This window comes from Protopterus annectens, chromosome 3.part1, assembly GCF_019279795.1.
Source record: "Protopterus annectens isolate FY-2018-M chromosome 3.part1, PAN1.0, whole genome shotgun sequence".
In the NCBI taxonomy this organism is placed as follows: Eukaryota; Metazoa; Chordata; order Ceratodontiformes; family Protopteridae; genus Protopterus; species Protopterus annectens.
The window spans coordinates 609,600,259-609,627,920 of record NC_056732.1 but is presented as its reverse complement, the minus strand read 5'-3'; the positions used below and the strand labels follow the sequence as shown (position 1 = coordinate 609,627,920).

The window sequence follows — 27,662 nt, the reverse complement described above, 5'->3', positions numbered from 1 at the left end:
GGGGTACAAGTCTGCACTATGATAGTCTAGGGGATACCAGCCCCCTGCACCCATTGGGTGTGATATGGTGGTGATGATGAAGATGATAATAATAATCTAATTACAAAATTTGTAGTAAAACTGACTCAATTGTACATAGTTTATTTCAAACTACAATGGCTGTATGTTGCTGTCTCGATTTTCATGATTTAATTTCACCATATAAATAGAGGGCTGTTTTAATCTGGATGTAATCCAGTAAAGTTGATATTCTTTTTTGATCCAAGAATGTATAGTTTATAAACTTCATGCAGTGCCTTAAAATCTTTCTGGAAGGCATACCTTGCTTCTAAACTTGAATTAGAAAGCTAATACTAGAGGTATTGCTATCAGTGAACTGTTCATTATGTTGGACTTCATTAGAAACAAAAAAAGGATAAATAAGGTAGATGGATAATGTAAGGGCTTAACACGCCACATGGGGAGATTATCATGCATTCAATTTGTGGCCAAACACAGACAGCCCTGATTATTTGTAACATTTTTTAGTGACACCATAAAAAATGGAGAGCACAGAAACACTGCCAGAAGTAATAAAAACTGTGATAACGAATAAAACTGTAATGCAAATAAAACCATAACGATTTATAAAACATAAAAAAATAAGTTAGGTAAGTGCTTTCACACTAGGTCAGTGCTTCATCAGACTATATTAAGTCAAACAACACTGCAGACATTAAATATAAAACACTGCCAATCAGCTCTAAAGGCAGATTCAAAATCATTTGCTAAGTTTTAATAAATTGTTATGCTTTTTGTTTGGATTGCAGTTTTATTTGGATTACAGTTTTATTCGTTATCACAGTTTTTATTACTTCTGGCTGTGTTTTTATGCTCTCCGGTTTTTATGGTGATACTTTTTTTGGTTTATTCCTTGGGAGTTACTTGTATAATATATATATATATATATATATATATATATATATATATATATATATATATATATGTGTGTATTTTTTTATTATTTTTTTAGTGAGGTCAGTGTGTAGCAGCATATGGATTTTTAGGCTGTTAATAGCATTGGACTTCAATACAACTATAAATTAAGTGATGGACAGAAATAACCCCTGACCAAATGCCATACCAACACCTCAGAATACTCTGAGAAATGTATGTGACAACGTGGGCTTAATTGACATCTGGAGACACCTACAGCCCAAGACTTAGAATTTACTTATTCCTTACCACAGGGAGGCACGTCTAGCAGACTAGCTTATTTCTTAATATCTAAGGACATGGTTAAGGATGTTCACGATGCCAGAATTATTCCAGCCCCTCTTAAGGATCTTGAGGCAGTTATTTTAGCTATGAATATTCCAAAAAAATTAAAAACACAGACTTAATCTTTAAAGATAAAGACCTGCTAGCTCATACTATGGATGGTTTGTGGAACTGTATAAATGCATTCCAGCTGGACAATATGACCTTTTAGTATGGTAAGATTCAATCAAGTTAGAACTTAAAGCACTATGTAAATGGTCTAAAATGCAAATGCTTGGTAAGTGGAATGGGAAAAATAAGTCTCTAGAAGATGAAGTTCATTTAGTGTAGCAAAAGTGTAAAGCTTGTAAATTTAATGAGAAAAGCAGAGTTGAAGCCTATAAGGCTAAGCTAACAGCTTTAAACTTAATTCTAAAGAATCGTGCACAACTGTATTTAGAATGTACAGCATTCTGCAGCTGGGCTGAGGGTAATAAACCTGGGAGACTGCTGTCTTATAAAATCAAACAGTGCAGAACAGCTGTTATGATAGCTAGGGTTAGATCCCCAGAAGGACAGAGGGTAGTAGTATCGGCTGAAGGGGTAAACAATTTCATCGGTCTGATAATCGGCTGGAGCGCCTTCTGTGTGGAGTCTGCATGTCCTCCCCGCGGTCTAGTGAATTTAAAGACATGCAGGTAGGTGCGAGCATGTGTGGGTTTGCCTTCTTTGAAGGTTGGCACCAGGCTGGCAACTCGACACCGTAAAAATTCACTGCCAATCATTAGTGGACCGGAGTTCCGCTGTGGCGACCCCTAACCAGGAAAAGCTGAAAGACAGTTTGTGAGCAACTGTATAATGAGGGTAGACTCCACAGTAATCTACAAGGGGAGATCCAAAAGTATTTACAGCTGCCTAATATCACTGAGTTACCTTTTCAAGCTCATATGACACTTTCAGTACTAGTGAATCAGGAAGAAGATGTGTAAGGTGATCAAAGAGCTTCCACCTAGTATGGCTCCTGGTCTGGATGGTATTATCAAAGAACTGATGAAGTGGACAATCTGGTACTGGGCTTAGTAGTACCGTAACAGGTCTTTCAAAAGGAAGGCTCGATGAATAGCTCCTCGTGGGCTTCAGTTATAACAGTTCTTTTAAAATCTGATAAATCAGCAGATAATTTAGCTTAATACCATCCAATTTCATTGTTAAATGTTGATGCTAAACTCTCTGCAGAGATTATGACTAATAGAATGCAACCTTGGCTCCCAGCTCTAATGTTTTTATGACAGTGTGGATTCTTAAAAGGTAAAGGTAGTGGAGATCATCTTCACACCTTGCAGGTTTTAATACAAGACTACATCATGTCCCAGAACCACCACTAACCATTATGGTGGACTTTGTTAAGGGCTTCGACTGCATAATGTAATGATATCTTTAGCAAGTCCATGAAAGTATGTAATTTCCTCTTGAGTTCATGAGGACCATCCAAACTTTGTATCACTAACCTTTGCCCAGGGTATTGAGTAATGGTGTGCTTTCCCAACCCTTCCCATTTCCAAAAAGGTACCAGGAAAGGTTGCCTGTTCATTATTTTTGTTAGCTAGTGAACCCGTGACTGTCCTTTTCAAGCAGAATAGGCAGTTGTCTGGATGGAAGCTAAGGAGGAATAGGTGCAAGTTCTTTTGTTTGCAAGTTAGCTTACTTTTGACAAGCACCTCCGAAAAAGATACCATGGGGATAATTTAACAAAATTTGCTGTAGCTTCAGGTTTGCATGTGAACTTAACTAAAACCTTATTATATCCAGCAAATGAAGCAGCTCTAGCTTGAAAGGCAAAATGCCTCCCCATTCACTTTACATGGGCAAATCGACATCCTAAACATCTGGGGATTTATCTACATCTGAACCCATTCAGAGAGAGGTAAACATTAATTTACAGCACATCTGGGGTAAAGTATTTCTTTGGGTGCATACGTGATGTAAATTAAAATTGCTTCTAGTGGGGAAGAATTGCAATCATGAAATTGTTTGTGGCACCTTTATTTTATATATTTTTTTCACCATATAGCTGCACCAAAACAATCCCCATACTTAAAAGGATCAAGTTATTAAATCAATTTGAGATGGAATGCACTGGCATGTCTCCAAAGAAATTGCACATGCACCAGTAAAATGATGTCAGCCCAGACCCTCTGGTGCTTCAGCTGGTTTACAAAATTCTTGCCTCAACATATGCAAAGTTGGTTCACAATAGCTCAAACTTTTAGTGCTCTAAAGCATTGCATTGGGCAGTTCTGTCAAAAAAAATCTGGGGTTCAGTAGTTTCATTGTGGGGGTAATCCACATAAGAAGATGTGCAACATGATGGGTTAATTTATTGATTGTGAGAGCAAGGTTATCACATGGCTCACTGTTATAATCACTCAAAACAAGGAGGCATATACTGTAGAGTACCTTCTACTTCTAATATTGAAGTGGTGTTTAAGCAAGGATACAGTCTGGAAATAACCCCAAATTAGGTATTACTAAACAGATCTCCATTTCAGGAATGGATTAAAGAAAAACATTTCCCCTTATGGAAATTACTACTAAACACCAAGAGCTGTGTAAACTTGAGATGTACTTTACGAGCTTCTCAGCTTTATCACCTCTTGATCACAGGTCGTACCATAACAGCTGCTAGGGGTTTAGATGACTGGCTAGAAACAATACCTTGCATGCTACCCCCGGAATGTCTAAGACATTGTTAAATAAGCTAGAAAAAGTTAAAAAGATCCCCTATGCATATGAAAAAAAACTGTTATTTTCACACAGAAGCTATTGTTCCCGACGTGATAGAACAAGGAAAAGTTTATATACCCAAACAGTCTGTTTAGCCTGTGGATTTCAGAATCCCATAGTAGACTATAAGTTTTGGGAATGTCAAAGTCTTTTCACAATTTGGGATAGATTACCCAAATGTCTGTGTGCTTGGTTGCAGATACCTGTCTCTTGTACAAAAGAATTCTTCTTTGCTGAGGTATAATAGTTAGCCCAAGAGAAATATTACCCACTGAATGGGTTTTGTAGCTTTCTTGCTTAGTGTGTGCATATATAGCCTCCTACTGGAAAGCCTCACAGGAGGTCATGTGGAGCGCTATGGAGAAATGGCTCCATACTAAGAGCCAGTTATTTTCTTGCCCAAGCACTTTGTGATGCCATTGCCTAGATACAAACAACACCCAAAATACAAATACAGTTCCTCAATACATTTTTAAATTTTGGAGCAACTTTTTTGGCTTACTAGATGACAGCTTTGGTAATTATTTTGTAATGCATTAGCACGTCTTTACAGCTATCAGACTGTATTCTGTGTTTGCCTAGTGTTTTAAGCAATACCTTTCTGTCTTCTCTTGCCAGTTTTTCGTACGTCAGTATGAGATGTAACCATATTATGCCCTCATGACAGTGCCTGTTTATATTCTTATCAAATATTTACTGTCTAGTTGGTTATGTTGTACCTGTTGTGTTACTGTACCATATTTTATGAATATGATGTGATGAAATTTCATTGTACAATAAAGTTTGGCTTCCCTAACCTTGATATAGTTGTAAGTTTGTATATAGCATTAATAGTGGATGATATGTGCAGATGTATTTTGTGTGAGATTAATGTTTCCTTCTGAGGACATTAACTAACAAATTCATTGAAACATTTGGTGACATGTTTGTCTGTGTGGACCATGGGATGGATTGTTCTGAGTTTGTCCACTAGATCCACATCTGGAGTTGTTCTGCTCACTGTTGAGGTCCAGAAGTTGAAGTCCTTTATTTTTTAATGGGAGTATTTGTTGCTAAGTGGCAGATGTGGGTTGATTGACGCTCTTGATAAATTACCCTGTTGCTTTTTGACAACTCATTACAAGTTCCTGAGGTGGAGATTAATTGGAGAGCTAGAAGCACACAAACAGTTTTGCAGAATAAAGAAAGAAGTGAAGTGTTAACCCTTGAAAGCTTTTGTTTCAAAGTCAGTGTGATATGTGATCATGTTGCTAAGCTGTCGTTTAGAGTACAAATCAGAGAATCATTGTTTAGTCTTTATATGATATCACAAGAGAGGGAAACATATACTTAGATTTTTAAAGGAAGGTTAACTTCAGTATCAAAAAAGTGAGTGATGTGATCTGGAGGCTAGCATTTATGACTAGAATACTTGTCTATAATATGATATATTACTGAAGGACTTATAAGGCGCATAGCTGCGGTGGTGCAGCGGTAGCGTTGTTGCCTCACAGCAAGAGGTTCTCCCGTTCAATTCTCGACTGGAGCGCCTTTTGTGTGGAGTCTGCATGTCCTCCCTGCGGTCGAATGGTGTTCGAAAGACATGTGTGAAGGTTGGGCGTCGGGCTGGCACCTCGGCACCATAAAAAAAAATCTACTGCCAATCATTAGCGGATCGGAGTTCCACTGTGGCGACCCCTAACCGGGAAAAGCTGAAAGAAAAATAACAACTGAAGGACTTATAAGGCAGACCAGGGAGGATGTAATGATAAATTTGGCTGTAGGAAAACAATTAGTGCAAAAACTTCTTATGCAACAACAACAACAAAAAAAGTAAAACAGATATCCAGTACGTTGTCATACTTCTTTTAACAAATGTATTAATGTCTTACATTGTTTTTAGCAATCTCTGCATATGTAAACCATCTCTGTTATTTTTGCTGCAGTCTGTGATGCTGTAAAAGGAAAGCAAAAGTGAAATTATGGCATCCTTGAATATCGAGGAGAAGTAATAAGACTCCATAGATTCACAGTGTTTCCTTACTTAGAAGACTGGCTCCTCACCACCCCCACCAGGTGTCTACTGCTTCAAGCCACAAATTTCATCCTGTATCTTTTCAACTCTTTGGACATCACAGTCAACTGAGAAAAATCCCAGCTGACTCCGACACAAGGCCTGGAGTTTATAGGAACTCGCCTCAGTACAATTTCTTGTGTAGATTCTCTCCCTCTTCACAGACTACAAAAGATATGGTCTCAAGTACGATCCATCATATCCAAACACAAAGGCCCCGTCTGTCTTGTCCTCCAAACTTTAGGGTCTATGGCAGTGACCATTATCTTAGTACCTCTGGCAAGATTTTACATGAAGCTACTTCAGTGGCTGTTAGGTGTACAACGGTCCATCCTAACACAACCGATGACCTATCCCATTCTAATAACAAGTCGCTGCAAGAAGGATCTATCCTGGTGGATGCAGTCAGAGAAAATTCTTTTTGACCATCCCTTTATCCCCTCTCAGCCCAAGGCCATAGTAACCATGGACACCTCCCAGATTGGGTGGGGGAGCATTATCTGGGAAGTACAGTCCAAGGCACTTGGTCTCTGCATGAGGCCAATTTGTACATCAGTGTCCTGGAATTGAGGGCAGCGCTCTTATTGTTGCAAGCCTTTCAAGCTGTCTTCCCTCTGGGGACCATTGCCGTTCAGACCGATATGACCGATATGTCAGTGGTTTGGTACATCAGCAAACAGGGTGGAACCAGATCTTACTCCCTTTGCTGGGAAGCTGTCAGGATGTGGCAGTGAGCAATATCTTCCAACTGCTTTCTACTTGCAATGCATATCTTGGGGAGTTACAGCATAATAGTGGACAAACTGAGCAGATGCATTCTCCTGCCTCACGAGTGGTCTGTATCCCAAGGTGGTGATGGAAATGTTTTGTCGATAGGGCCAGCCTTGCTGTGACCTCTTTGCTTCCCCAGTGAACACCAAATGCAGCAGCTATTTTGCCCTAATTCCCCCCTCAGGGGGAGTCCCCAAGAGACGCTCTCCTTCTCTTTTGACCCTCGGGAATTCTCTGCGCCTTTCCCCTCATTCTTCTGTTCTTGAAGAAAGCCCAAAGGTTGAGAGGTAAAGTGATCCTCATTTCACCCTTTTGGCCTCAACAAATCTGGTTCCCTTTTCTCTGGCCTCACCTGATTCAATGTCCATGGATTTTGGACCCAGTTCCAGACCTGCTGTTTCACCCAGAGGGACTGGTGCGCCTCAAGCTGATCCTCCAATTCCATTAGTTGCTAGGCAGAGTAATATAGCTTTCCCAGTACAAAAAATTCTGGCATCTCATAAACTATCCACCAGGAAACTTCTTAGCATAAATGGAAGAGATTTCAATTTGGGCCGGTACAAAAAATTTGTACCCTTTTACAGCACGTGTTGACAAAGTTTTAGAATTTTTAGCTTCCCTTTTTGATCAGGGAGCTTCTGCTTCCAACATCAGAGTTCATTTAGCACCCATTTCTAATTTCCACAATGGCTACGATGATCATTCTTTAATTTCCCATTGCTTATGCAAAGTTTATCTTAAAGGTGTCTTGCATATAAAGCCTCCATTCAAGGACCCTATAGCTCTATGGGGTCTGGCTTTGGTTTTGCAATGTGTGGTACTCTTGCCGTTTGAACCAGCATTGACTTGCCATCTCAAATTTCTGTCATGGAAAACTCTTTTTGTAGTAGGCATTACTTCTGCCAGCAGAGATTCTGAGACTCTAGCATTATGTGTGAAACCCCCATATCTCTTGTTTCATAGGGATAGGGTTTTGTTGAGAACCAACCCTTCCTTAGGTTGTCTCAGAATCTAATATTAATCAAGCTGTTGATTTACCCATTTTCTTCCCCAATTTTTCCAATTAAGGTGAATGTTGTTTTTATTTACTGGATGTTCACAGACAGTTACATGTTGTATCTTAACAGGACCAAAGTGTCTAGGAAATTGGATCAGTTATTTGTTTCCTTTTCAGGTCTAACTCTGGGAAGATCTGCCTCAAACGTTACCCTATCACGATGGTTAAGAGATTTTGTTGCCTTCATTGACAATCATAATAACCACAAGTTAACTCCGCATTCCACCAAATCAATAGCCATGTCAGCTGTTTTTCACTCTAGGGCGTCCATGGATGAAATATGTACAACCACAACTTGGGCTACTCCACATACCTTTATCGCTCATTACAAATTAGATATGGTCTCCAGGGGAAGAGCATCCTTTGGCTTTATGGTTCTCAGGAATATCCTTCCATAAGGCCACCCAGGACCAAAAGTAGCTGGGGACTCTGTCCCATTCATCAAGAATGAATGAAGATTGACAACATCAGATAAAGAAGTTATGTACTTACCATATAGTTTCATCTGTGTTGTCGATCTTCATTCATTCTTGACATCTCACCCTCCTCCCCTCCTACAGATTTCCTGGAGGATTGGACACTTGTTCTGGGAACCTATATGTTTCACCTTGGACTTGGCTTCTACCTTTATATATTTCTTCTTCTGCCATACTATTTGCAGCGCTGCAAACTTGATATGAGGTAATGGAGAGAGGGGGGCATTGTGGTTAGAGTCTTAGCTTGAGAGTTTTTTGGCTGGCGCAAGCTGTATAATGGCCGAGCCTGTTCCCAGGATCAGAACCAAGCCCCATTCGTCAAGAATGAATGAAGCTCAGCAACACAGATGGAATGTTATGGCAATAACATAACTTCCTTTTTTTATTTTAGTCCTTAAATAATGACAACTCAGTAAAGAAGTATAATAGACCATTGTTACATTCTGTATGCTGATCAGAGGTCCAGCTCAACACTCCTGTTGGAAGTGGATTAAAATGCAAAAGATAATACTCTTGACAGTAAAAGCATATGCATTAGTGTATCCGGTACTCGTAAAATAAATAATTAGTAGTAGTGTAGGATCCTTTCTTAGAAACCTGTCACAAGCCTGACCCTTTTGTCATTCAGCATAGTGAATTTGGCAAACTCGGAGTTTGTAACCAAAAAGTTTTATATCATAGACAGACTTCACCCATCCATTTATCTAAACCTGTCTTGAGCAAGAGTGGATGATCTAATGTATAGTGGTAAGGAATTCCAAATTTTGCCACTTTTTTAAGCAGAAATAGTGTTCACATGTGAGGATACAGTAGGTAATTAAACTAATAAATGTATATTCTTTGTGCTGACACAGTGATCAACAAACTTTATTTTCATTGTTGAGACAACAGTAAAATAAACTCTCGTCATTTTTTTCATAATGGAATGTAAATGTAATGCCTTGAGTCTGTCCTTTTCAGTCAGACTATGGGTACTGTCAGTTTGCCTTGTGAAAGTTTTCTGAATTCTTTCAATATGTAAACAAGAGGTTTAGTATAGTAACACACTGCCACACCTTAATCTGTATGTGGCTTGATAAGGATAATGTGTAAGGGAATTATCACATTGCCGTCCCTGTCGTAATAGTCCATAAAATGCCCTTCATTATCTTACAACTTTTATGCAAAACACCAGATACATGGCTGTTAATTTTAAATTGATGATCTACAGTTTACCCCAAATCCTTAACAGTTATTGCTTCTGATATATGTTCACAATCCATGACTTTAGGGATACCCATGGTTTGCTTGCTGTTCCAGAATGCAGAACACTGCATTTCTCAGGGTTGAATAATAACCCTATTACCCTTGGTCCAACAGTATATTTTGTCAGTATACCTCTTATCTACAGTGTTTCTTACTACCATCCCAGTCTTTGTAACATCAGCATATTTGTTGATCGCATATCACTAGAGAAGGACTGGTAGACATAAACTAAACAGAAAGGATAAATAACATCAACAGGAAGATTGTATTCAAACTCATCAATCACATTGGTGTAAATTTTAAGGCTATTTAGGCAAGATCTTCCTGAAAGAAATAATTTCTGTACAAGGTCATTTAGCTAACCAGTAGTAACAGAAAGTAGGGATGGTAGTGTTCTGTCATATATTTTTCCCTGTTATGATTGGTAGACTTGTTAGGTGCTGATTTTGGATTTGTAATCACAATGACTTTTTTTCTCACATTTCAGGAGCATAGCCACTGCTTGGGCTAGCTTAAAATAGACAGGTGAGTCAGTTCACCATTTTTGGAAGGATATTGGAGAGAAAATGCCAGTTGTTATTTGTCAGGGCCTTCCACAGCATTACATCTCATTGCCTTCACCACTGCCTCATCTTCATCTGCTTGGCTACCATGCCAGGCAGCAATGTCATCCTTGATCTTGTTGTATTACATATAAGTGTAGATACATCAAACATTGTTTGCACAGAATATTGTCAACATGTGTCTTCCACAACCATAGAATTACCAATAAGTAACTCAGTATTGCCAGAGTACCCTTTTTCTAAACTGACAAATTTGTTTAAAAAAGACTTTGTCGTCGTCCTTGGTATGAACAGCTATTTTCTATTCATGTAGCTAAGAAACCAGGTAGGTTCTATAGGATGCAGCACAGTCACAAATACATATACAAGAATCCAGTGGAGGATCCAGCAAGTAGCATCCATGTATCCAGAAAACGTGTCCAAATGTGGTTCTTGCACCTAACAGCTTTCTGAATGATAAGGAAAGCAGGGTGTTGCATAGATTTTGATAAAAAGATCTGCACCTTTGCTACCCTTGCCATCAGAGGTTTCAACAGCCAGAAATATGTGATCAAGTTCCACATGGCTTTGCTGGACCATCTGGGTCTGATACGGATACAAGGGTAGATCACAGACTGTTAGCTAAGTGGTCAAACATGTCAGTAAGTGTGGTGATGACTCTACTGATGCAGTATCAAGGCAGCAGCAATGAACTCTGTGATTGAGACATTCCTGCCTGAGGCTTTAAACCTTGTTACAAAATGTCAGGGTGTAGCTGCTTAATGCTGCTCTTGACAAAGATTTGCTCTTTAGAAGCCTTGCTTTTGAAGGCTTCATGTGAATGAAAAAATAAGGTTTTGGGCTGGGTTACCATGTTCGTATAGTCTTTGTCTTTCCCCTTCCCCCTTTCAGGGCCTTTGACCTGCTGATATCTGAGCTGGACTTGGGGAACCCTATTTCTCACTGTACTTCCTTTCTTTAGTGCATGAGGTTATCATTCTTTAACATCTTGTCTTACTGGGCCTTTAAACTTAACTTTCACAGTTTGTAGTCTATTTCACTGGGTGAGAAAGGTTTAATGTGGTGTGTACTGATGCCCTTTAATACTGTAGGTGTACTGACTTTCATCAAAAGACGGTCATGCTTCCAGTGAAGTATTTTGTTTGGAATGATGTAGAACTGAACTCTGGCTAGTTTAGCTTTTCACCTATGTCGAAACCTACAAAGGCACCCCATAAATTTAAAAGTAAAAGAACTTTATTCCTTCCATATCTGTTTTTATTAGAAGAGGAATAAATTATATTTGCATTTCATAGTATTCTTTCACAGCACATTGTATCTGACGATGAAAACCTCTTGTCTCAGAAATAAACCTATTAATATTATTCTTAATAATTACAACTTGCAAGCCTGCGAAACATTGCTGAAGAGAAGACAGTCTGACTTGCTTGAAGTCCCAGTGTCTGTTGGAAGAGTATCCCTTCTTTTTTAAAAATTCCATATTTTGGGGGGGGGGGGGTGAGGTATCCTAAACTTTGTAATGTACAGCTAACAGGCACATAGGTCTAGCGGACTTGTGTTAATGTTTATCAAACCAAAACCTTTTCTTTAGTATAACTTTAAATTGAATGTTGGAACTGTATCCATGACATCTGAGGAATGTAGCACATCTAATATCCTTCCAGGTTAATTAACCTTTACTGGAGGATGTATGTTCTTGGATAGCGTTAGTGAAATGACTTGTGCCTGTAGTATCTTAGTTGTAAGATTGCAAAATTATCACGCTGTTATGTTGATCTGACAGAATTCTACCTTTGAGGAAATGTTGGAAATTACTAACTCTGTGGTTAGCTTAAAGAGGTAGCAGCCAGATTGTATGTGGGTACAGGCACTTGTGCACCCATCATTCTTTTAATGCAACATCTAAAGTAGCCATAATGGTTATTGGATTACAAAGGTATGCTTTGCTAGTTGAAGATATTGAGACAGATTTTATATGCCTCTGCCATAGGAAATTCTTTCTTTGTTTCCATATATCCAAGTTAAGATAATCCTGGAAACAAAAAAACAGACTGAAGTGCCAATAACAGGAGTGTTATTGTGCAGCTCCTTTGTTGTTCGGCGTAGGTTGAATACATGTGCTAGTAGTTTGGATAAGAATGCAACTCTGTGTTTCAATATTTTGGTGTGCAGGTAGTGAAAATGCAAGTTGTATTTTAATCAGTAGCTTGCAAAAATAGATTTAAAGTAGAAGGTAGGATAATTGAGTATTTTGTGTAGTAGTAAATACCTCACAAAGGCAACAATGACCAGTTTCTGTACTCCCAAATCTACAGCATGGCATGAGTAATTGTGAGATTTGCCTTAGATTATTTGCTATGATGATTAAGAGAAGACCGAAGGCCTTTCAAGGGTACTTGATGTAAAATAAGTTTGTGTTGTTAGGCCAATACATCATGTCTGCATATTTGCAGCCAACAGGGTATTGGGGTCATCCTCCTCAAGGAAAAGAAAATGGAGAAGAGAGTTCTGAAGGGGTTTGTCTGATGAGACCTGTGAAACCAGGGAGATTCCTTGATGGTCAGAGGGCATCAGGTTAAACCAAGCAGTCCAGCATTTACAGGCATTAATGCTTGCCATTGCCAAGTCCTCTGGCAATGCACTTTTGGAATAATAAAGTGAGTGGAATAATGTTGGACTCTACTGTAAAAGCAAGAAATCTGAATGCAGGAATGTCTTCCTTCTGTACCCACGGGACCCAGACACCAGAGGCCAGACCTCTGCCAAGTCCAGATTGCTGCTTCTTGGTGGGTCATTTGCTCCTAGCTGTAGACGACCTTCCTTCCAAGATTGGGCACAAATGGCTCAGGATTTTAAGCAGTTAAAGCCTACAGCCTGATCATCTGTCTGTATCAGGACGCCATACCACTTAAAAGGAAGAGGAAGGCCTCTCCTATGAGAAACTGTGACTCTGATGATTCTGATGAGGAGATGAAACTGGACTACAAGTCACAGTTGTCCTCCTTTTTGGCTTATGACATAAACAGTGAGAACACTCCATCATCTGACATATCACCAGAGGAGTTGTTCTTTGGAAAGATTTTCAGATTTGTGAGGAATTATTTCCAATGGCTGTTTTCATGAGATCTCTGCTTCCACGGGACCTCCCAAGCCTGTAGCTGTATCTCCAGTTCAGGAAGCCCTTTTGGATGTCCTTGATGCTTCCTCCCTTGAACCAGACTTCCAGCTCTCCATCTCTAAGAGGTTTGACTGCTTTTATTTATTTATTCATTTAGTTGCTTATTTATTTTATTGACATTTGATTACCAGGAAGGTCCAACTGGGTAGAAGTCCATTTACAGTGGAGGCCTAGGGAGAAAAGCTCCAAATTATTACAAAACATTTTAAGAACAATAATTGTACAATCTTCAAAAATAAAAATCATCTGCAGTTTAAATAATTATAACACCATTAGACATAGTATAAAACATTGGTTAAAGTTTGCTACCAGTTATTTGACAATCATTTAATATTTAGAGAAATTTTATACAGTTTGTAAAGAATTTAAATATAAGTTGGTTGAATACAAACAGGAATTGCATATGAAGTGAGGGAAAGAACAGGTTTATGGTATATTTAGAGAGCAAGTCAGGGAAGATAATTTTATAGAAGTAGGGAAGTAAGTGAAGAAGGGGAGAGTAAGGAGTTATAAGAAATGAAAAAGGTACTTGTTCACATTTAGGGATATAGTTTGTCCTGGTTTTGAGAAAGAACAGAGCCAGATTTTAGATGGGAAGTCTTTCAGAGTGGTTTTAAAAGATGGAAGGGAGGGTATTGACCTGATGGATACAGGTAAGGAGTTCCAGACCTTAGCAACCTTGTACAAGAACAGACAATGCCCAGCAGATGTGATAGGTTTGTAGATGGACATTAGATTTTGGTCACTGGATCGTAATGACCGACTGGGAACATAGTTGTGTAGAATGATTTTTAGTGCTGGACAGGCAGATGGATGCTGGATAATTTTATAGGTGGTAAAAAGCTGTGTATATATTAGTTGATGAGGCAGTTTTAACCAGTTTTGACTTTTTACTGGTATACAGTGGTGGGTTCTGACAGTGGAATTTGCTGCAAATTTAGCAACTTTGTTATGGTCTCATTCAAGTTTTTATTTTTGTGAAGCCTGGAGCTTAATGAGGGTTGGAGCCCCATAAAGAAGTGTGGGGAGGAGATAAGTAGTGGTAAGTGTAGATCTGAAGTAGTTAACTTCATTTGTCAGCAACCTTTGGGAATCGGATCCAACCTCGGATCCGGGCCGGCAATCTTTCATAGCTTAGATCCGAGCTCCTAGCTCCTCCCCTTCACCCATAATCCCCTGCCATCCCTGACTGATCTCAGATCTAGTTTGCTGCGCTTCTTATCAGCAGCTAGGTTTTTGAGCTCCTGGTTTCGTAGGATTTGTGAGAGTTTTTAAATTTTTTTTTATTATCCCCGTAAGTGTACGAGTGTGTTTGTGGTCAGGTTTCCCTTTTTTGGCTAAAACTAATACCTTTTAGTTAAACTTACCCTCCCTCCCCTTCGCTGGTCGTAGCTTCTGTGTGTTGTGTGTTTGGGGCCTAATGAGTGTGTTTTTTCTTTAAGATGTCTGAGGCCCTAAAACCCATCTTTTCTAAGTGCACCGAGTGTGGCCATAAGCTCTCCCCAGCGGATAGCCACACTTGGTATGTACGGTGCCTTGGGGTTGAACACCTTTCCTCTGGGTGTTCCATCTGCGCGGCTTTCAACCCCAGGGCACTGAAGGACCGGAGGTCGAAGCTGATCCTAGTGGGACTTTTGCCCCCGGATTCGGCTTCGGCCTCCGGTGCTTCTGTGGCCTCCTTCCCAGCTCCGGCAGCGGCCACTCCTGCCTCTCTCCCTCCGGTCGGTACTCAAACTCCCGCTGCAGCTCTGGAGGAGAGGGAGGTCAGGAAAGAAAAAAGGAGGGAGAAGCACCACAAGCGGCGGGCCAAGGCCTCCGCTTCGGCCCCCCCCCCGGCTAAGCGGTCTTCTCCCTCCAGGGCTTCCCGGTCTCCTCCTTCTCGGATCCGATCTCCGTGCTTTTCACTGGGCCCCGAGGAGGAGGAGACCCGATCTCCGTCGAGGTCATCGAGGCGGCATTCCCGGCCAGCCTCGGTGGCCTCGTCGAGATCGACTCGTAGCCTTTCCAATGCAGATTTGGACCAGATGATGCAAAGGTTTCTCCAGGCCCAACTGCAGATGGGAGTGCTCCTGCCCCCCCCTCCGGGGGGGAGCTCGACACCTTTCTTTGCCCTGATAGCTCCTTCTCCGACCCACTTCCCAGGTTCGGAGCTGAGCAGCCTTGGAGCCGGAGGTGGGTTGGCGCCGACAGTATCGGGTTCTTCGCCGCTGTCTCTTCCCAATAGCCTGTCAGGTCCGTTTTTGTCGGATCCGGGCTCTCGGAGCCGTGGGCTGAGCATCTGATCCGAGGGAATCAGTGTGTCTTCGGCTCCGTCTAGGTAGGAGCACACTGGTCCATCGGATCCAATGGCTTCGGCACCGACCCCGATCCTTCCATCGGATCCGAGCGAGGATTTGCTCTCAGATCCCAGAGAGAGCGGCTCTCCCTCGGCTTTCGATGTGGTGGAGAGGGCACTGTTGAGTGCTTCCAGACCCCCAGTCCTTGCTTCGGCTCTGCCCCGCACTCCCTCTCTGTTGGGTCTGGCTTCCATCACCCGGCCCCAGGGACAGCCTGCTTCGATGTCCCAGGTCGTTCCCTTGGAACAGGACATGGCTGGTGAGATGTCCTCGGACAGCCCCCCCGAGGATGTCCATCACAAGCGAAAGTGCAAGAGGAGGCACGTGGACTCCCCCGAGTTCCTGACTGATGACACGGATTTGGATGAAGGGGAAGGCTCCCCTAGGTCACCCCCCGAGGATGTCTCATTCGGAGACATCATGGAAATGCTCAGGATAAGAGGGGGGTGGTCTGCCCCCAAGGCTTCCTCGGACGAATCCGTGTTCCTGGAGGCATTCGAAGCAGGCCCATCTACCTCTTGGGTGTCCCCTCCGCCCGACCCCTTAGTGGACCTTATTACCACTAGGGCATGGAAGGAGCTGGACACTGTGGAGCCAGTTCCCAAACGCCCGGACAAGATCCTTAGTCCGCCCCCCGAGAGGTCCCATTAGAGCAATGGTCCCCCCGTAGATGCCATGTTGGCGGCGGCAGCCACCAAGAGGGAATTAGCTCCGGAGAGTCCCTCGGTCCATCCACCGAGGATGGAGTCCCGTTTGATGGACCGTTTAGGGAAGCGGGCATTTAGTTCAGTGACCTTCTCGGTGAGGTCTCTGAACTACATGGCACATGTTATTCGACTGCAGCGGGACCTTATCAAAGAGTACGCTGCGTCGCCCCCGGAGTTCATGTCAGTGGAGGACAAACGGTTGTACTCCATTTCGGATGGCCACTCTCAGGTCCATATCTAACACCTCTATGTGGCTGTTGTTCCACGCCACAGAGGGCCGCTAGAGCCAGCGGAACAGGCCTCATCATGAGGCATCAGGCCTGGCTCCAGCATTGCGATTTTACGGTGCCCTGCAAGACGTCATTTGCAAATGCCCCTTTCGATGATTCTGCCCTGTTTGGCAAGACTGTGCACGAGACTTTGGTCCAGAGCAAAAAGGATGGGAAGACGTTGTCTGCCATCGGAGTCCGCTTCTCTGCTCCTCAGATGTCCTTCTCCAAGAACCAAAAGGGACAGAAGAAGGTGTGGCTCCAGAAGTCACAACAATCCCAGTCCGCTCCGGATCTCCAGTCCTTCCGTGGCAGAGGAGGACAGGGTGGATGCCGCCCTAGAGGCAGAGAGGGCTCGAGGAATGGTGGGTCCAGAGAAGCTTTCTCTGACCGGCCCACCCAGCAACCCTGAGGGGTTGCCCGACTGCTCCTCTCTGGAGGCAGTCGGGGGACGTTTTTCGAGGCACCTGGCAGCTTGGGAGTCCATCACAACAGACCGCTGGGTGCTTCGCATCATATCCAGAGGATACCAAATTCCCTTTTCTCACATCCCTCACCAACCCAAACGCCTCCCCGATGTCCCACCCGATCAGAGGGAGGCTGCAGCTGCGGAAATTCAGCAGCTCTTAGGAAAAAGAGCCATCCAACACGTCCCCCCAGACCAGTTTGGATCGGGTTACTACTTCAGGTTCTTTTTGGTGCCAAAATAGAAGGGGGACCTAAGGCCAATCCTCGGATCTCTCCCTCCTGAACCTGTCAGTAACCAAAGAAAAGTTCCGGATGGTCACCCTTCAATCCATTCTCCCCCTGTTGCAGGAGAGCGACTGGATGTGCTCGATAGACCTCAAGGATGCGTATTACCACATATCGATGGACAAATGTTCCAGGAGGTTTCTCCGCTTCCGGCTAGGAGCCAGTCATTATCAGTTCAGGGTCCTTCCCTTCAGTCTCACCTCAGCCCCCAGGGTGTTCACCAACGTATTAGCAGTGATAGCGGCCCACCTGAGGCTTCAGGGAATGCAGGTGTTTCCATACCTAGACGACTGGCTCCTGACCGCCCCAACAAGGCATCTACTCTGCTCAGCCAGGAATTACTTTCTCCACCTTGCTCCCCGGCTGGGGATCACTGTCAACACGGACAAATCCTTTCTCAACCCGACTCAGGTGATAGACTTTATCGAGGCCAGATTAGACACCAACAACTTACTAGCCTTCTTAACCACCGAACGACTTCACACCCTGGGGCTACATGTGGGGGCCATTTTACTATCGTCGGCTCCCCCGGCGGGATTGGTCCTGAGGGTGCTGGGCTCCATGGCAGCCACAATTACCCTGCTCTCCATGGCTCGACTGAACATGAGGGTTTTGCAGTGGACTCTCCAAGTCCAATGGTCCTTCCGTCGATACCCTCTCAGTCACCCCATTCCCCTCAGCAAGGCTTGCAAAAGGGCTCTCGCATGGTGGTTACAATCACCGGACCTCCAAGCGGGACGCCCTTTCTCCATGGCCCCTCCACTCACCACGGTGACCACGGACGCCTCTCGCCTCAGGTGGGGGGGGCATTGTGCGGGCAGGATGGTCCAAGGCACGTGGAACGATACAGAGACCTCATTGCATATAAATGTTCTAGAGATGAGGGCAGTGCTGTTGTCGTTGCAAGCACTTCAGAGCCTTCTTCCTACAGGAACAGTTGCAGTTCAGTCAGACAACATGTCAGTGGTCTGGTACATCAACAAACAGGGGGGAACCAGGTCCTACCCACTCTGTCGAGAAGCTATGAGAGTGTGGGAATGGGCGATCTCCACCAACCGCTTTCTTATTGCGACGCACATTCCGGGACGGTCCAACATCCTGGTGGACAAACTCAGTCTCACCATACTGTCTCCTTACGAGTGGTCTCTCAATCCCCAGGTAGCGAAGCAGATATTTGCTGTATGGGGACAACCCTGTTGCGATCTCTTCGCCTCTCCTTCAAACACGAAATGCAACAGGTACTTCGCTCTAATTCCCCCCGCCGGGGAATTCCCGAGAGACGCTCTGGTGCATGCATGGCCTCCCGGTCTACTCTATGCTTTCCCTCCTCTACCTCTGATGCTGAAGCTTCTACAGAAAGCCAGTCGGTCGGGGAGCAAAATGATCCTCATTGCACCATTCTGGCCTTGTCAAGCTTGGTTCCCTTACCTCTGGTCTCATCTGGTGAATCCACCTTGGATTCTAGATCCCCCTCCCGGATCTGATTTCCCACCCCCTAGGCCTCCCAGTCCCGAACCTGGACAATCTCAAGCTTACGGCAGTTGTCAATGGTAAGGTGAGTGAAGTTCACAGAGGTAAGGTCTATGGTAGTTAATAACTTCTGTCTAGGAGAAGCATAGGCACCACCTGAGGTGTGAATTTGCCATCACTGATCCATTGATGTAGGTTGTGTTTGAATCCACTATCACCCCTAATAATTTGCTGTGAGAAGTGAGTCCAGTGGTTGCAATATCAAGAGTGTGGACTTAATTTTGTTTTTTTCATGAGTTAAGGATTTGGAGAAAAAAAAGTAGAAGTTTGGTCATTTTTAGGGTTGAGAATGAGTTGTGAGTTACAAAGCCATGCTTCAGCAGCTTTTAAGGCTTCATGAGTAATTTTTTGAGGTATACTATGTTGTCAGATGTGCAGATGAGAGTGGAATCATCTGCATATTGTATTAGGGAGGCGTGTTGTGTGGATGTACAGAGGGTGTTGGTGAAAATGTTACAGAAGAGGGACCGAGGATAGAGCCTTGTGGTACACCGGTTGTGACTGGGAGGTAAGGAGTGAGAGCATAGAGTGCCATTTTACTGACTGATGCCTATTGGACAGGTAGCTTTCGAACCACAAAAGGGTGGGCTGACATACACCTAGTGAGGATATTTGAAGTAGAAGTTTGCTGTGACAACAGTGTTGAAGGATTTATACATGTCTAGAAATAAGGAAGAGACTAGTTTACCATTATCTCTAGCTTAATTGACAGTATCTGTATAGGTTAGAAGGGCGGTGCTAATACTATTGGAAGGAAACCATGTTGTGTAGGGGATAGGAGTTCTTCCTGCAGGAAATAGTCTAGCAGTTGTTTTTGAGTACATTTTTCAAGTATTTTGGCAAGTGGAGATAAGATTGCTATATGTCTAAACTTATTAAGTCTATTGAATTTCCTCCATTGTGCAGAAGGATAATGTGAAACTTTTTCCACAGAGAAGGGAACATGGGATTTCTGGATTAACTTATTCATAAGGATTGAGACAGGATAGGCAATGGTATTGGCTGTTGTATTTAGGTACTCACTTGGAAGGTCATCAGCTGAAGAAAAGCAAGGTTTAAGTTTGAGTAGTTCTTTATAGGATGTGGAGACAGATTTGAAGGTGAATGAGGATGTGGTGATATGTGGCTGTTGGCCAGGGTTGGGATTAGATGTTGAGGGATCCTTGGTTAGAGATGCTGTACCAGTTATAAAATAAGAGTTAAACTGTACAGCAATATCGAGTGGTTAGTTATTGGGAGAGGGATTTGGGTTGCATTTTTGGCCGGAATGTACAATTTCTTTAATGGATGTCCAAAAATGTATAGGATTGTGTTTAGAATTATTCTGAAAGTTGTTATAGTATAGTTTTTGTCTTCATTTATTTGCTTTTAGTATGACTGTGAAGCATTCTGAAGTTTTCAAGATATTAAGGTGTTTTATATTTTTGGCATTCTTTCCACTCTTTTTCTCTATCCTGCATTAGCATTCTACTGTCTTTGGATAGCCAAATTGCATTACTTGTTTTTTAGTCTTATCCTTCTAGGAGTTGCAAGGTTATTTATGATATTTAGAAAAGTTGTATTGAATTAATTTACAGCATCACCTAAAGGGAGGAGTTTTAGGAAGTTCCAGTTAATAGATGATAGTATAGTAATGAACATTTCTGAGTTAAACTTGGAAATGTTGCATGATATTTAATAAATATGCTGTTTAACTGGCTATGTGAAATGCCTCGTCATGTAGACTGGGAGATGATCAGTGAGAGAGTCTGACATTGTACCTGTGGCCGAGTATTTGTTTGGATCTGGTACTACGATCCAGTCTAATAGGGAGTTTGATGTCTTGCTGTAATATGTGGGGCAATTAATTAATTGTGTGAAACCATATACGTTCATGCTGGATGTAGGGGAGTTAGGGTTTGTCCAACCAGTTGACATTCACATCATCTAGTAGTATTTTTTCTTGTGGAAATTATGGATATTCAATGTAGGATATCTTCCAGTATAGCTGCATTGTTGTCAGGAGGGATGTAAAGGACAGTAATACATATTTGTTTATAATTGTTTATTTTGAGGAAAGCAGTAAGAAGCTCTGCTGAACTGAATTTTTTGGTATTGGTTTGCTGTAAGGGGAAATGTTGTAGGTGTTGGGAAATACTAAAGCAATATCACCGCCTTTCCTCTCTATACAGCCATTATGGGTGCTATTATAGCCAGGAGCTATAACTTTGGAGTTGTTTATGCTGGGTTTAAGCCATGTTTCAGTTACAGCGAGAACATTAGGCTTATGTTGGGTAATCTAGGCATGTATTTCACCACTTTTATTTCTTTGCTTCTAGCATTTATTGCAGATAAAAATAGATCACTAGAGTTGGGGATTGCCTATTGTTGGGTTAGAAAAGTGTGTGGGAGTGAATTATCTTCATTGTGATAGGTGTGGCCAAGATTAGGGTGCATATTTCCTCCTAGAAGGATTTTTAGTATATTGGGGAATTATGCATACTTGTTTTTTGGAGAGGGTTCTTAGCCTTAATTTTATTTTGGTTTGAGTTGAAGTGCATTTAATCAGTCTATATTTGGAATAAAGATGTGGGGGAGCATTAAATATGTTTGGTGCAAGGTGTGCAGAGTGTAGAGAGGAAGTGTGGATAGGTGGTTGGGACAGAGTTGGTAAGATGTTGAGAGATATTATTGATTCATGGTAGGATGAAAGATGGCACAGTAGGAGGAGTAGACTGGAGGATAAGCTGAAGAGTGGAATAATTAAGTACAGGAATCTGTATTTTATAGATGTCAGGTATGGGGAGCTAGCAATGAAGAAAGAACCAGGAAGTTGCAGGGCAGCAGGTGATTCAGTGAAGGAGGATTCTGAAATCTGGTAGAGGATAAGAAAGGAGAAAAGTATTTTCTGTGAAAGAAGAGAGTTAGGTTTTCCTGGTATCTTCTCTGGAATGCAAGGAATAGAGTGATATGAGAGACTGAAGTCAAAATAAGAAGAAACGAGTGTTTATTTTGGAAAAGTTTAAGACACAGTATGGAATAGATAGCTGCCATTAGGGAGGGTAGTGATTATGAATGGATATAGTACAAGGCAGTATAGGAGGGAGAAAAATAGTTGGGAATGGGGTTAAAAATTAAATTTAGTTAGGGAAGTAGGAAACAAAAAACAGAAGTGTTATGTATAGAATTAGTAAGGTCATTTTTGGAGGGTTTTGGAATAAGAGTCACAAGTGAATTGTGTATGTAGGAAGAAGAATAATATGGTATGAGGGGGGGTAGGTGCAAATTGGGGGTAGAGGAGCAAAACTGAGCATAGTGGGCTTCCCACCGTCACATCAAATTAAACTGACATCAGTCAGTTTATAGCCGGTATAAAGCAATTAACAAAGAGATGGCAAATTAAAACAGCTTTTCAACCATTTTTTGAGGCTAAATAACTGGCATACGCAGTATAGTGTACTGGCAAGAAAAAGGGGACAGTGGCCAACTTAGTAACAACTTAGACAAACAATTCAGAAGGTTTCTCCGCTTTCAGGTAGGAGCCAGTCATTTCCAGTTCAGAGTGCTGCCCTTTGGTCTCACCGCAGTCCCCAGGGTGTCCATGAAGTGTATGGCGGCAGTTACAGCTCACTTGAGACTACACAGATTCCGAGTGCTTCCTTTTCTAGACAACTGGCTCATCACTGCTCACACCTGGCAAATACTGCTGCAAGCATCAAACTTCATTCTGCACCTGTTCCTGTTCTCTCCTCTGGGTGTTACAGTGAATCAAGAAAAATCTCAACTAACTCCCACTCGGGATCTAGAATTCATAAGAGCCCGTCTGAATACAATCTCTTGTATAGCTTCCCTTCCTGTTCACAGACTACACAAGATAAAATCTCAAATACAAGCCATTCTCTCCAAAGACAAAGTTCCTGTTGTTCTAATACTCCAAGCTTTAGGGTCCATGGCAGCGACCATTACCTTGGTTCTTCTAGCAAGATTTTACAGGCGACTACTGCAGTGGTTCTTACCTTCCCAATGATCCAGCCTAACAAATCCAATGATGTACCCAGTCGCTGCAAGAAGATCTTATCCTGGTGGATGGAATCCAAGGAAATTCTTTTGAGCTTGTTCCTTCATTCTCCCTCAACCAAAGGCCATAGCAACCACAGACGCCTCCCAGATTGTGGGGGGGGGGCATTATCTGGAATGAACAGTCCAAGGCACTTGGTCCCCGATAGAGACCAATCTGCATATCTGTGTCCCGGAATTGAGGGCAGTGCTCTTAACATTGCAAGCCTTTCAATCTACCCTCCCTCTAGGAATAGTTGCAGTTCAATCAGATAATATGTTGATGATCCGGTACATCAACAAGTAGGGTGGAGCCAAGTCTTATGTGTGGCAATGAGCAATATCCTCCAACTGCTTTCTAATAGCAGTGCATATCCCGGAGAGCTTAAATGTGATAGCAGACATCACGTGTGCAGATGCATTCTCCTGCCTCTTGAGTGGTGTACAATCCCAGAGTAATGAGGGAGCTTTTTTGTCGCTGGGGCCAGCCTTGGTGCGACCTCTTTGCATCATCCATGAACAACAAATGCAGCAGGTACTTTGCTCTAATCCCCCCTCAGAGGGAGTCCTCAAGAGATGCTCTTCTTCTCTATGCCCCCCATTCCCATCACCCTCTTTTTGAAGAAAGCTCACAGATTGAGAAGCAAAGTGATCCTCATTGCACCCTTCTGACCCCAACAAGTCTGGTTCCCCATTTTATGGCCTCACCTAATTCACCATCCATGGATTCTGGACCCAGTTCCAGACTTGCTGTCTCACCCGCAGGGACTGGTGCACCCCAGCCTTCAGAATCTCAAGCTTATAACTTGGTTTCTCCAATTCCCTTAGTCGCAAGGCAAAAAATAACTTGAGTTGCCCAGTTAAAAAAATTCTACTAGCTTCCCATAGACCATCCACCATGAAACTCTGCCTTAGCAAGTGGAAGAGCTTTTCTATTTGGGCATGCGATAATGATCTCAATGCCTTCTTGGCACCTTTCAAGAAAGTTTTAGAATTCTTAGCCACCGTTTTTGATCAAGGAGCTTCTGCTTCCACAATCAAGGTTCAATTTGTGGTCATTTCTAATTTCCACAGTGGCTTCGAGGACCATTCATTAATTTCCACTGCTTATGTAAAGTGTTCTTTAAAGTAGTCTTATTATTAAAACCTCCATTTAAAGATCCTCTAGCTCCATGGGATCTGACTTTGGTCTTAACAGGCTTTGGGGTTGGGAGGGTGGCCTAATGGTTAAGGTGTTTGCCTTACAAACACAAGGTGCAGGGTTTGAGTCTCACAAGGGATAATTGGCTAGGCTTAAAATGGCTCGCAAGAGCAGTTAGCTTAGTACTAACCTATGAACCTATGGTGCCCCCCCCCCCCCTTCGAACCAGCAGTGACCTGCCACCTAAGATTTCTCTCATGGAAAACTCTTTTTTTAATATCCATTACTTCTGCCAGAAGAATTAATGAAATTCAGGCATTATGTTCAAAGCTCTCATATCTGTCCTTTCATATGGATAGAGTTTCACTAAGAATCAACCCATCCTTTCTTCTTAATGTAGTTTCAGAATCCACTCTTAATCAGATTATTGACTTGCCCATTTTTTCCCCCAATTTTTCCAACAAAGGCGAATTTTGCTTACATTTGCTGGATGTTCACAGACAATTACACTTCTGCCTCAGCAGGACAAAAGAATCTAGAAAATCAGACCAGTTATTTGTATCCTTTTCCCGTCTAACTCTGGGAAAATATGTCTCAAATGTTACTTTGGGTAAATGACTAAGAGACTGTGTTACCTTCATATACAGTAACAAGGACCTCAAGTTACCTGTGCCTGAGAGAACGCATTCCACCAGATCAACAGCCACGTCAACTGTTTTCCACTCCAAGGCATCCATGGGTGATATATGCGCAGACTCAACATGGGCTACTCCACATACCTTTATCATTCATTACAAATTGGGTATGATCTCCAGGGAAGAGCATCCTTTGGCTCTATGGTTCTTAGGAATATCCTTCCATAAGGCCACCCAGGACCTAAAGTAGCTGGGAACTCTGTCCCAAAGGTCAAGGGTGAATGAAGATTGACAACATCAGATAAAGAAGTTATGTACTCACCATAACGTTCCATCTGTGTTGTCGATCTTCATTCATCCTTGACACCCCACCCCACCCCCCTTCCCCCCTGTAGACTTCCTAGAGAGTTGAACGCTTGTCCTGGAAACTTGTTAGGTTTGACCTTGGACATAGCTTCTTCCTTTTGTTACAGATTCCTCTGTCTTGCTCCATCTGAGGTAATATGGAGAGGGGTATTATGGGCAGAGTCTTAGCTCAAGAGTTTTTGGCTGGCGCGAGCTGTATAATGGCCGAGCCGGTTCTGAGGATTGGAGCCGAGTACCCAAAGGTCAAGGATGAATGAAGATTGACAGCACAGATGGAACATTATGATGAGTACATCATTTCTTTTCTTTTTTTTTTTTTTTTTTTTTGATACATTTAAACCGTTATCAGTTCCATTCTTAACAGCATGCTCTGGGCCTAAACAGAAAATGCACAAGCTGTGATAATTTTTGTGTGGGATTTGTTTACTGCAAGAGCTCCTGCCTGTCTTGGGGGTGGACATGCCGTAAAATATGTTGCTAGACAGAAAAATCTACGGTATTGGGTAACCATATGAAATGTTGAACCCGCTAAGAGCGAGTCCAGAAATATGTATACTGAATGGCTGAATGAACGGACTTAAATATACTAAGTCCGAGATGTCATTTCTTGGAATATCAAATTCTTTCCAAGGTATGGTGATCTCAGAGTTGGTATATATAAGTTTGGGGGTGTCGGGGTACAGGGGGGCTTACCTCTCAAAAGTTTAAATGAAAAGAGCAATTTTTGGGATTCACTCTTCTCCTGTCATTTTGCTTTCTATTTCAGTAGATAGCCCTAAATTACACAGAATTAACTGTCACAAAAAAAATTTCCAACAGGGTACTTACCTGGCTGAGCTCTAGAGTAAGGTGATTTACACTGGACTACTGAACTAGCAGCACAAAAAAAGTACATGTGTTGCAGGCTGTGGTTGGAAAGATCTAAAATTGTATGGGGTGGATGTCCATTTTATAAAGGGAATATCCTGACACCTCTGAGAAGTGGTTGTCCGCTCAGTCTGGAGGGGGGAAGTGCACTGAAGCTTTGAAAGTCAGACTGGACATTTGGCCTTCTTATAAGTTCATAGATTCTGTGGCTGAAGTCTTAGTAGTAGATTCTATTGAGACAATGAGTTACTATTATTATGGTAAGTTCTTAAGCAAGTGTACTGTGTGTAATCTTGTTTTATGCCATCAGTTAGTGATCATCTATTTTTTCTGCATTAAAGATCACTTAATGTTTTCCTTGGATTTTGATATTTGCTCTTTTCTCTGCAAGCCAGCTTGTATCAAAATTGAGTTATTTGAAGCATCTCACTTCATTTCTGTACAGTATTTGTCAAATATATCATCTTTCTATGTTTACGTTTGTTTCTGTAAAATGGTAAGCTCTTATGTGAATATATTTTTAGCCTGCATTTGATATTTGTTTTTAGAATCCATTCTTTTGTCATTGCAGGTGTTAGATGTCATGTTATTTGTTGTAACAGTAAGCTGTACAGCATCATCAGTTTCCCTTTTAGATTGTCTTAATGTAGCATGGTATTAAATGTATAACATGTTTTTAGTAGCATGATATTAAATGTATAACATGTTTTTAGTAGCTTTTTAGTAGCATGGTATTAAATGTATAACATGTTTTTAGAAGCCTAGTACTGAGACAGATATGTTTTTAGTTATTTTCTCAGCTGTTAATGTTTTGCATTTGGACATTTAGGAGTGAGCTCTGTCTTTACTGATAGAGTATATATTCTATAGACATTATTAGCTTAAGGAAAATTAGTAAATAAGCACATAAAGAAGAATATAGGTTTGTTTTTATAATGCTTCTGCTGGTTGCATTCTAAGTGTTTTTGTTTTCTTTTCTTTTCTTTTTCAGGTTTTATATCAACAGTTCAAGTTTTTTCTGAATCTTTATTTTCTTGTTGTTGCCTGCTCGCAGTTTGTACCTGCATTGAAAATAGGCTACTTGTATACTTACTGGGCTCCTTTGGTAAGACATGTTTCATGTTACATGCAGCATTAATTGATTATTAATGGTAATGTTACATGTTTTTGACTAAGTAATAGTAATTGTTTAGGATAAGTATTTATGGAAAGTGAGACTATACCTTTGTTATTTATTCTTCAACTAATTTGCAGACTGGATGCGGTTCATTTCTTATTTTTATCAAAGCTTCACAAGACAGAGCATGTAAATGGCACTGTAAAATTTTAGTTGAAATAAGTGCAACAATGAGATTATTTGGGAAGGACTACCCCCTTGCTTCTTTGATTTTGGACACTCCCCCAGTCCCATCTCATCAGCTCAGTCTGCTGAGCACACAGAGAGCATTTGTGAAGGCCAACACCCTTAGTTGTTTCCTCCCTCTCCACCTACAAAGAAAAAAAAATTGCACTTTATTTAGCTGCTTCTACTGTAATTGTGTTCTTCCTACTTTATTACCTTATTTTTGCTTTGCTGCGTGCTCTTAAGTGTTGAAGTGCTTTTATTCTACTGCATTTGTTACAGCTTATTAGTAGCCTAATTAAATTTATCTGTTGT

The 27,662-nt window shown here is 41.9% G+C and overlaps 1 protein-coding gene across 2 annotated transcripts in view; it reads left to right on the top strand.

The window, feature by feature from the left end:
• Positions 1 to 27,662, top strand: part of ATP9B (ATPase phospholipid transporting 9B (putative)) — a 4,837,291-nt gene that overhangs the window by 487,157 nt on the left and 4,322,472 nt on the right. For both annotated transcript variants that reach the window (XM_044066988.1, XM_044066990.1), the window contains exon 4: positions 26,997 to 27,110. In XM_044066988.1, coding sequence (XP_043922923.1) covers positions 26,997 to 27,110 — 114 coding nt within the window. The remainder of the gene's footprint in view (positions 1 to 26,996; positions 27,111 to 27,662) is intronic.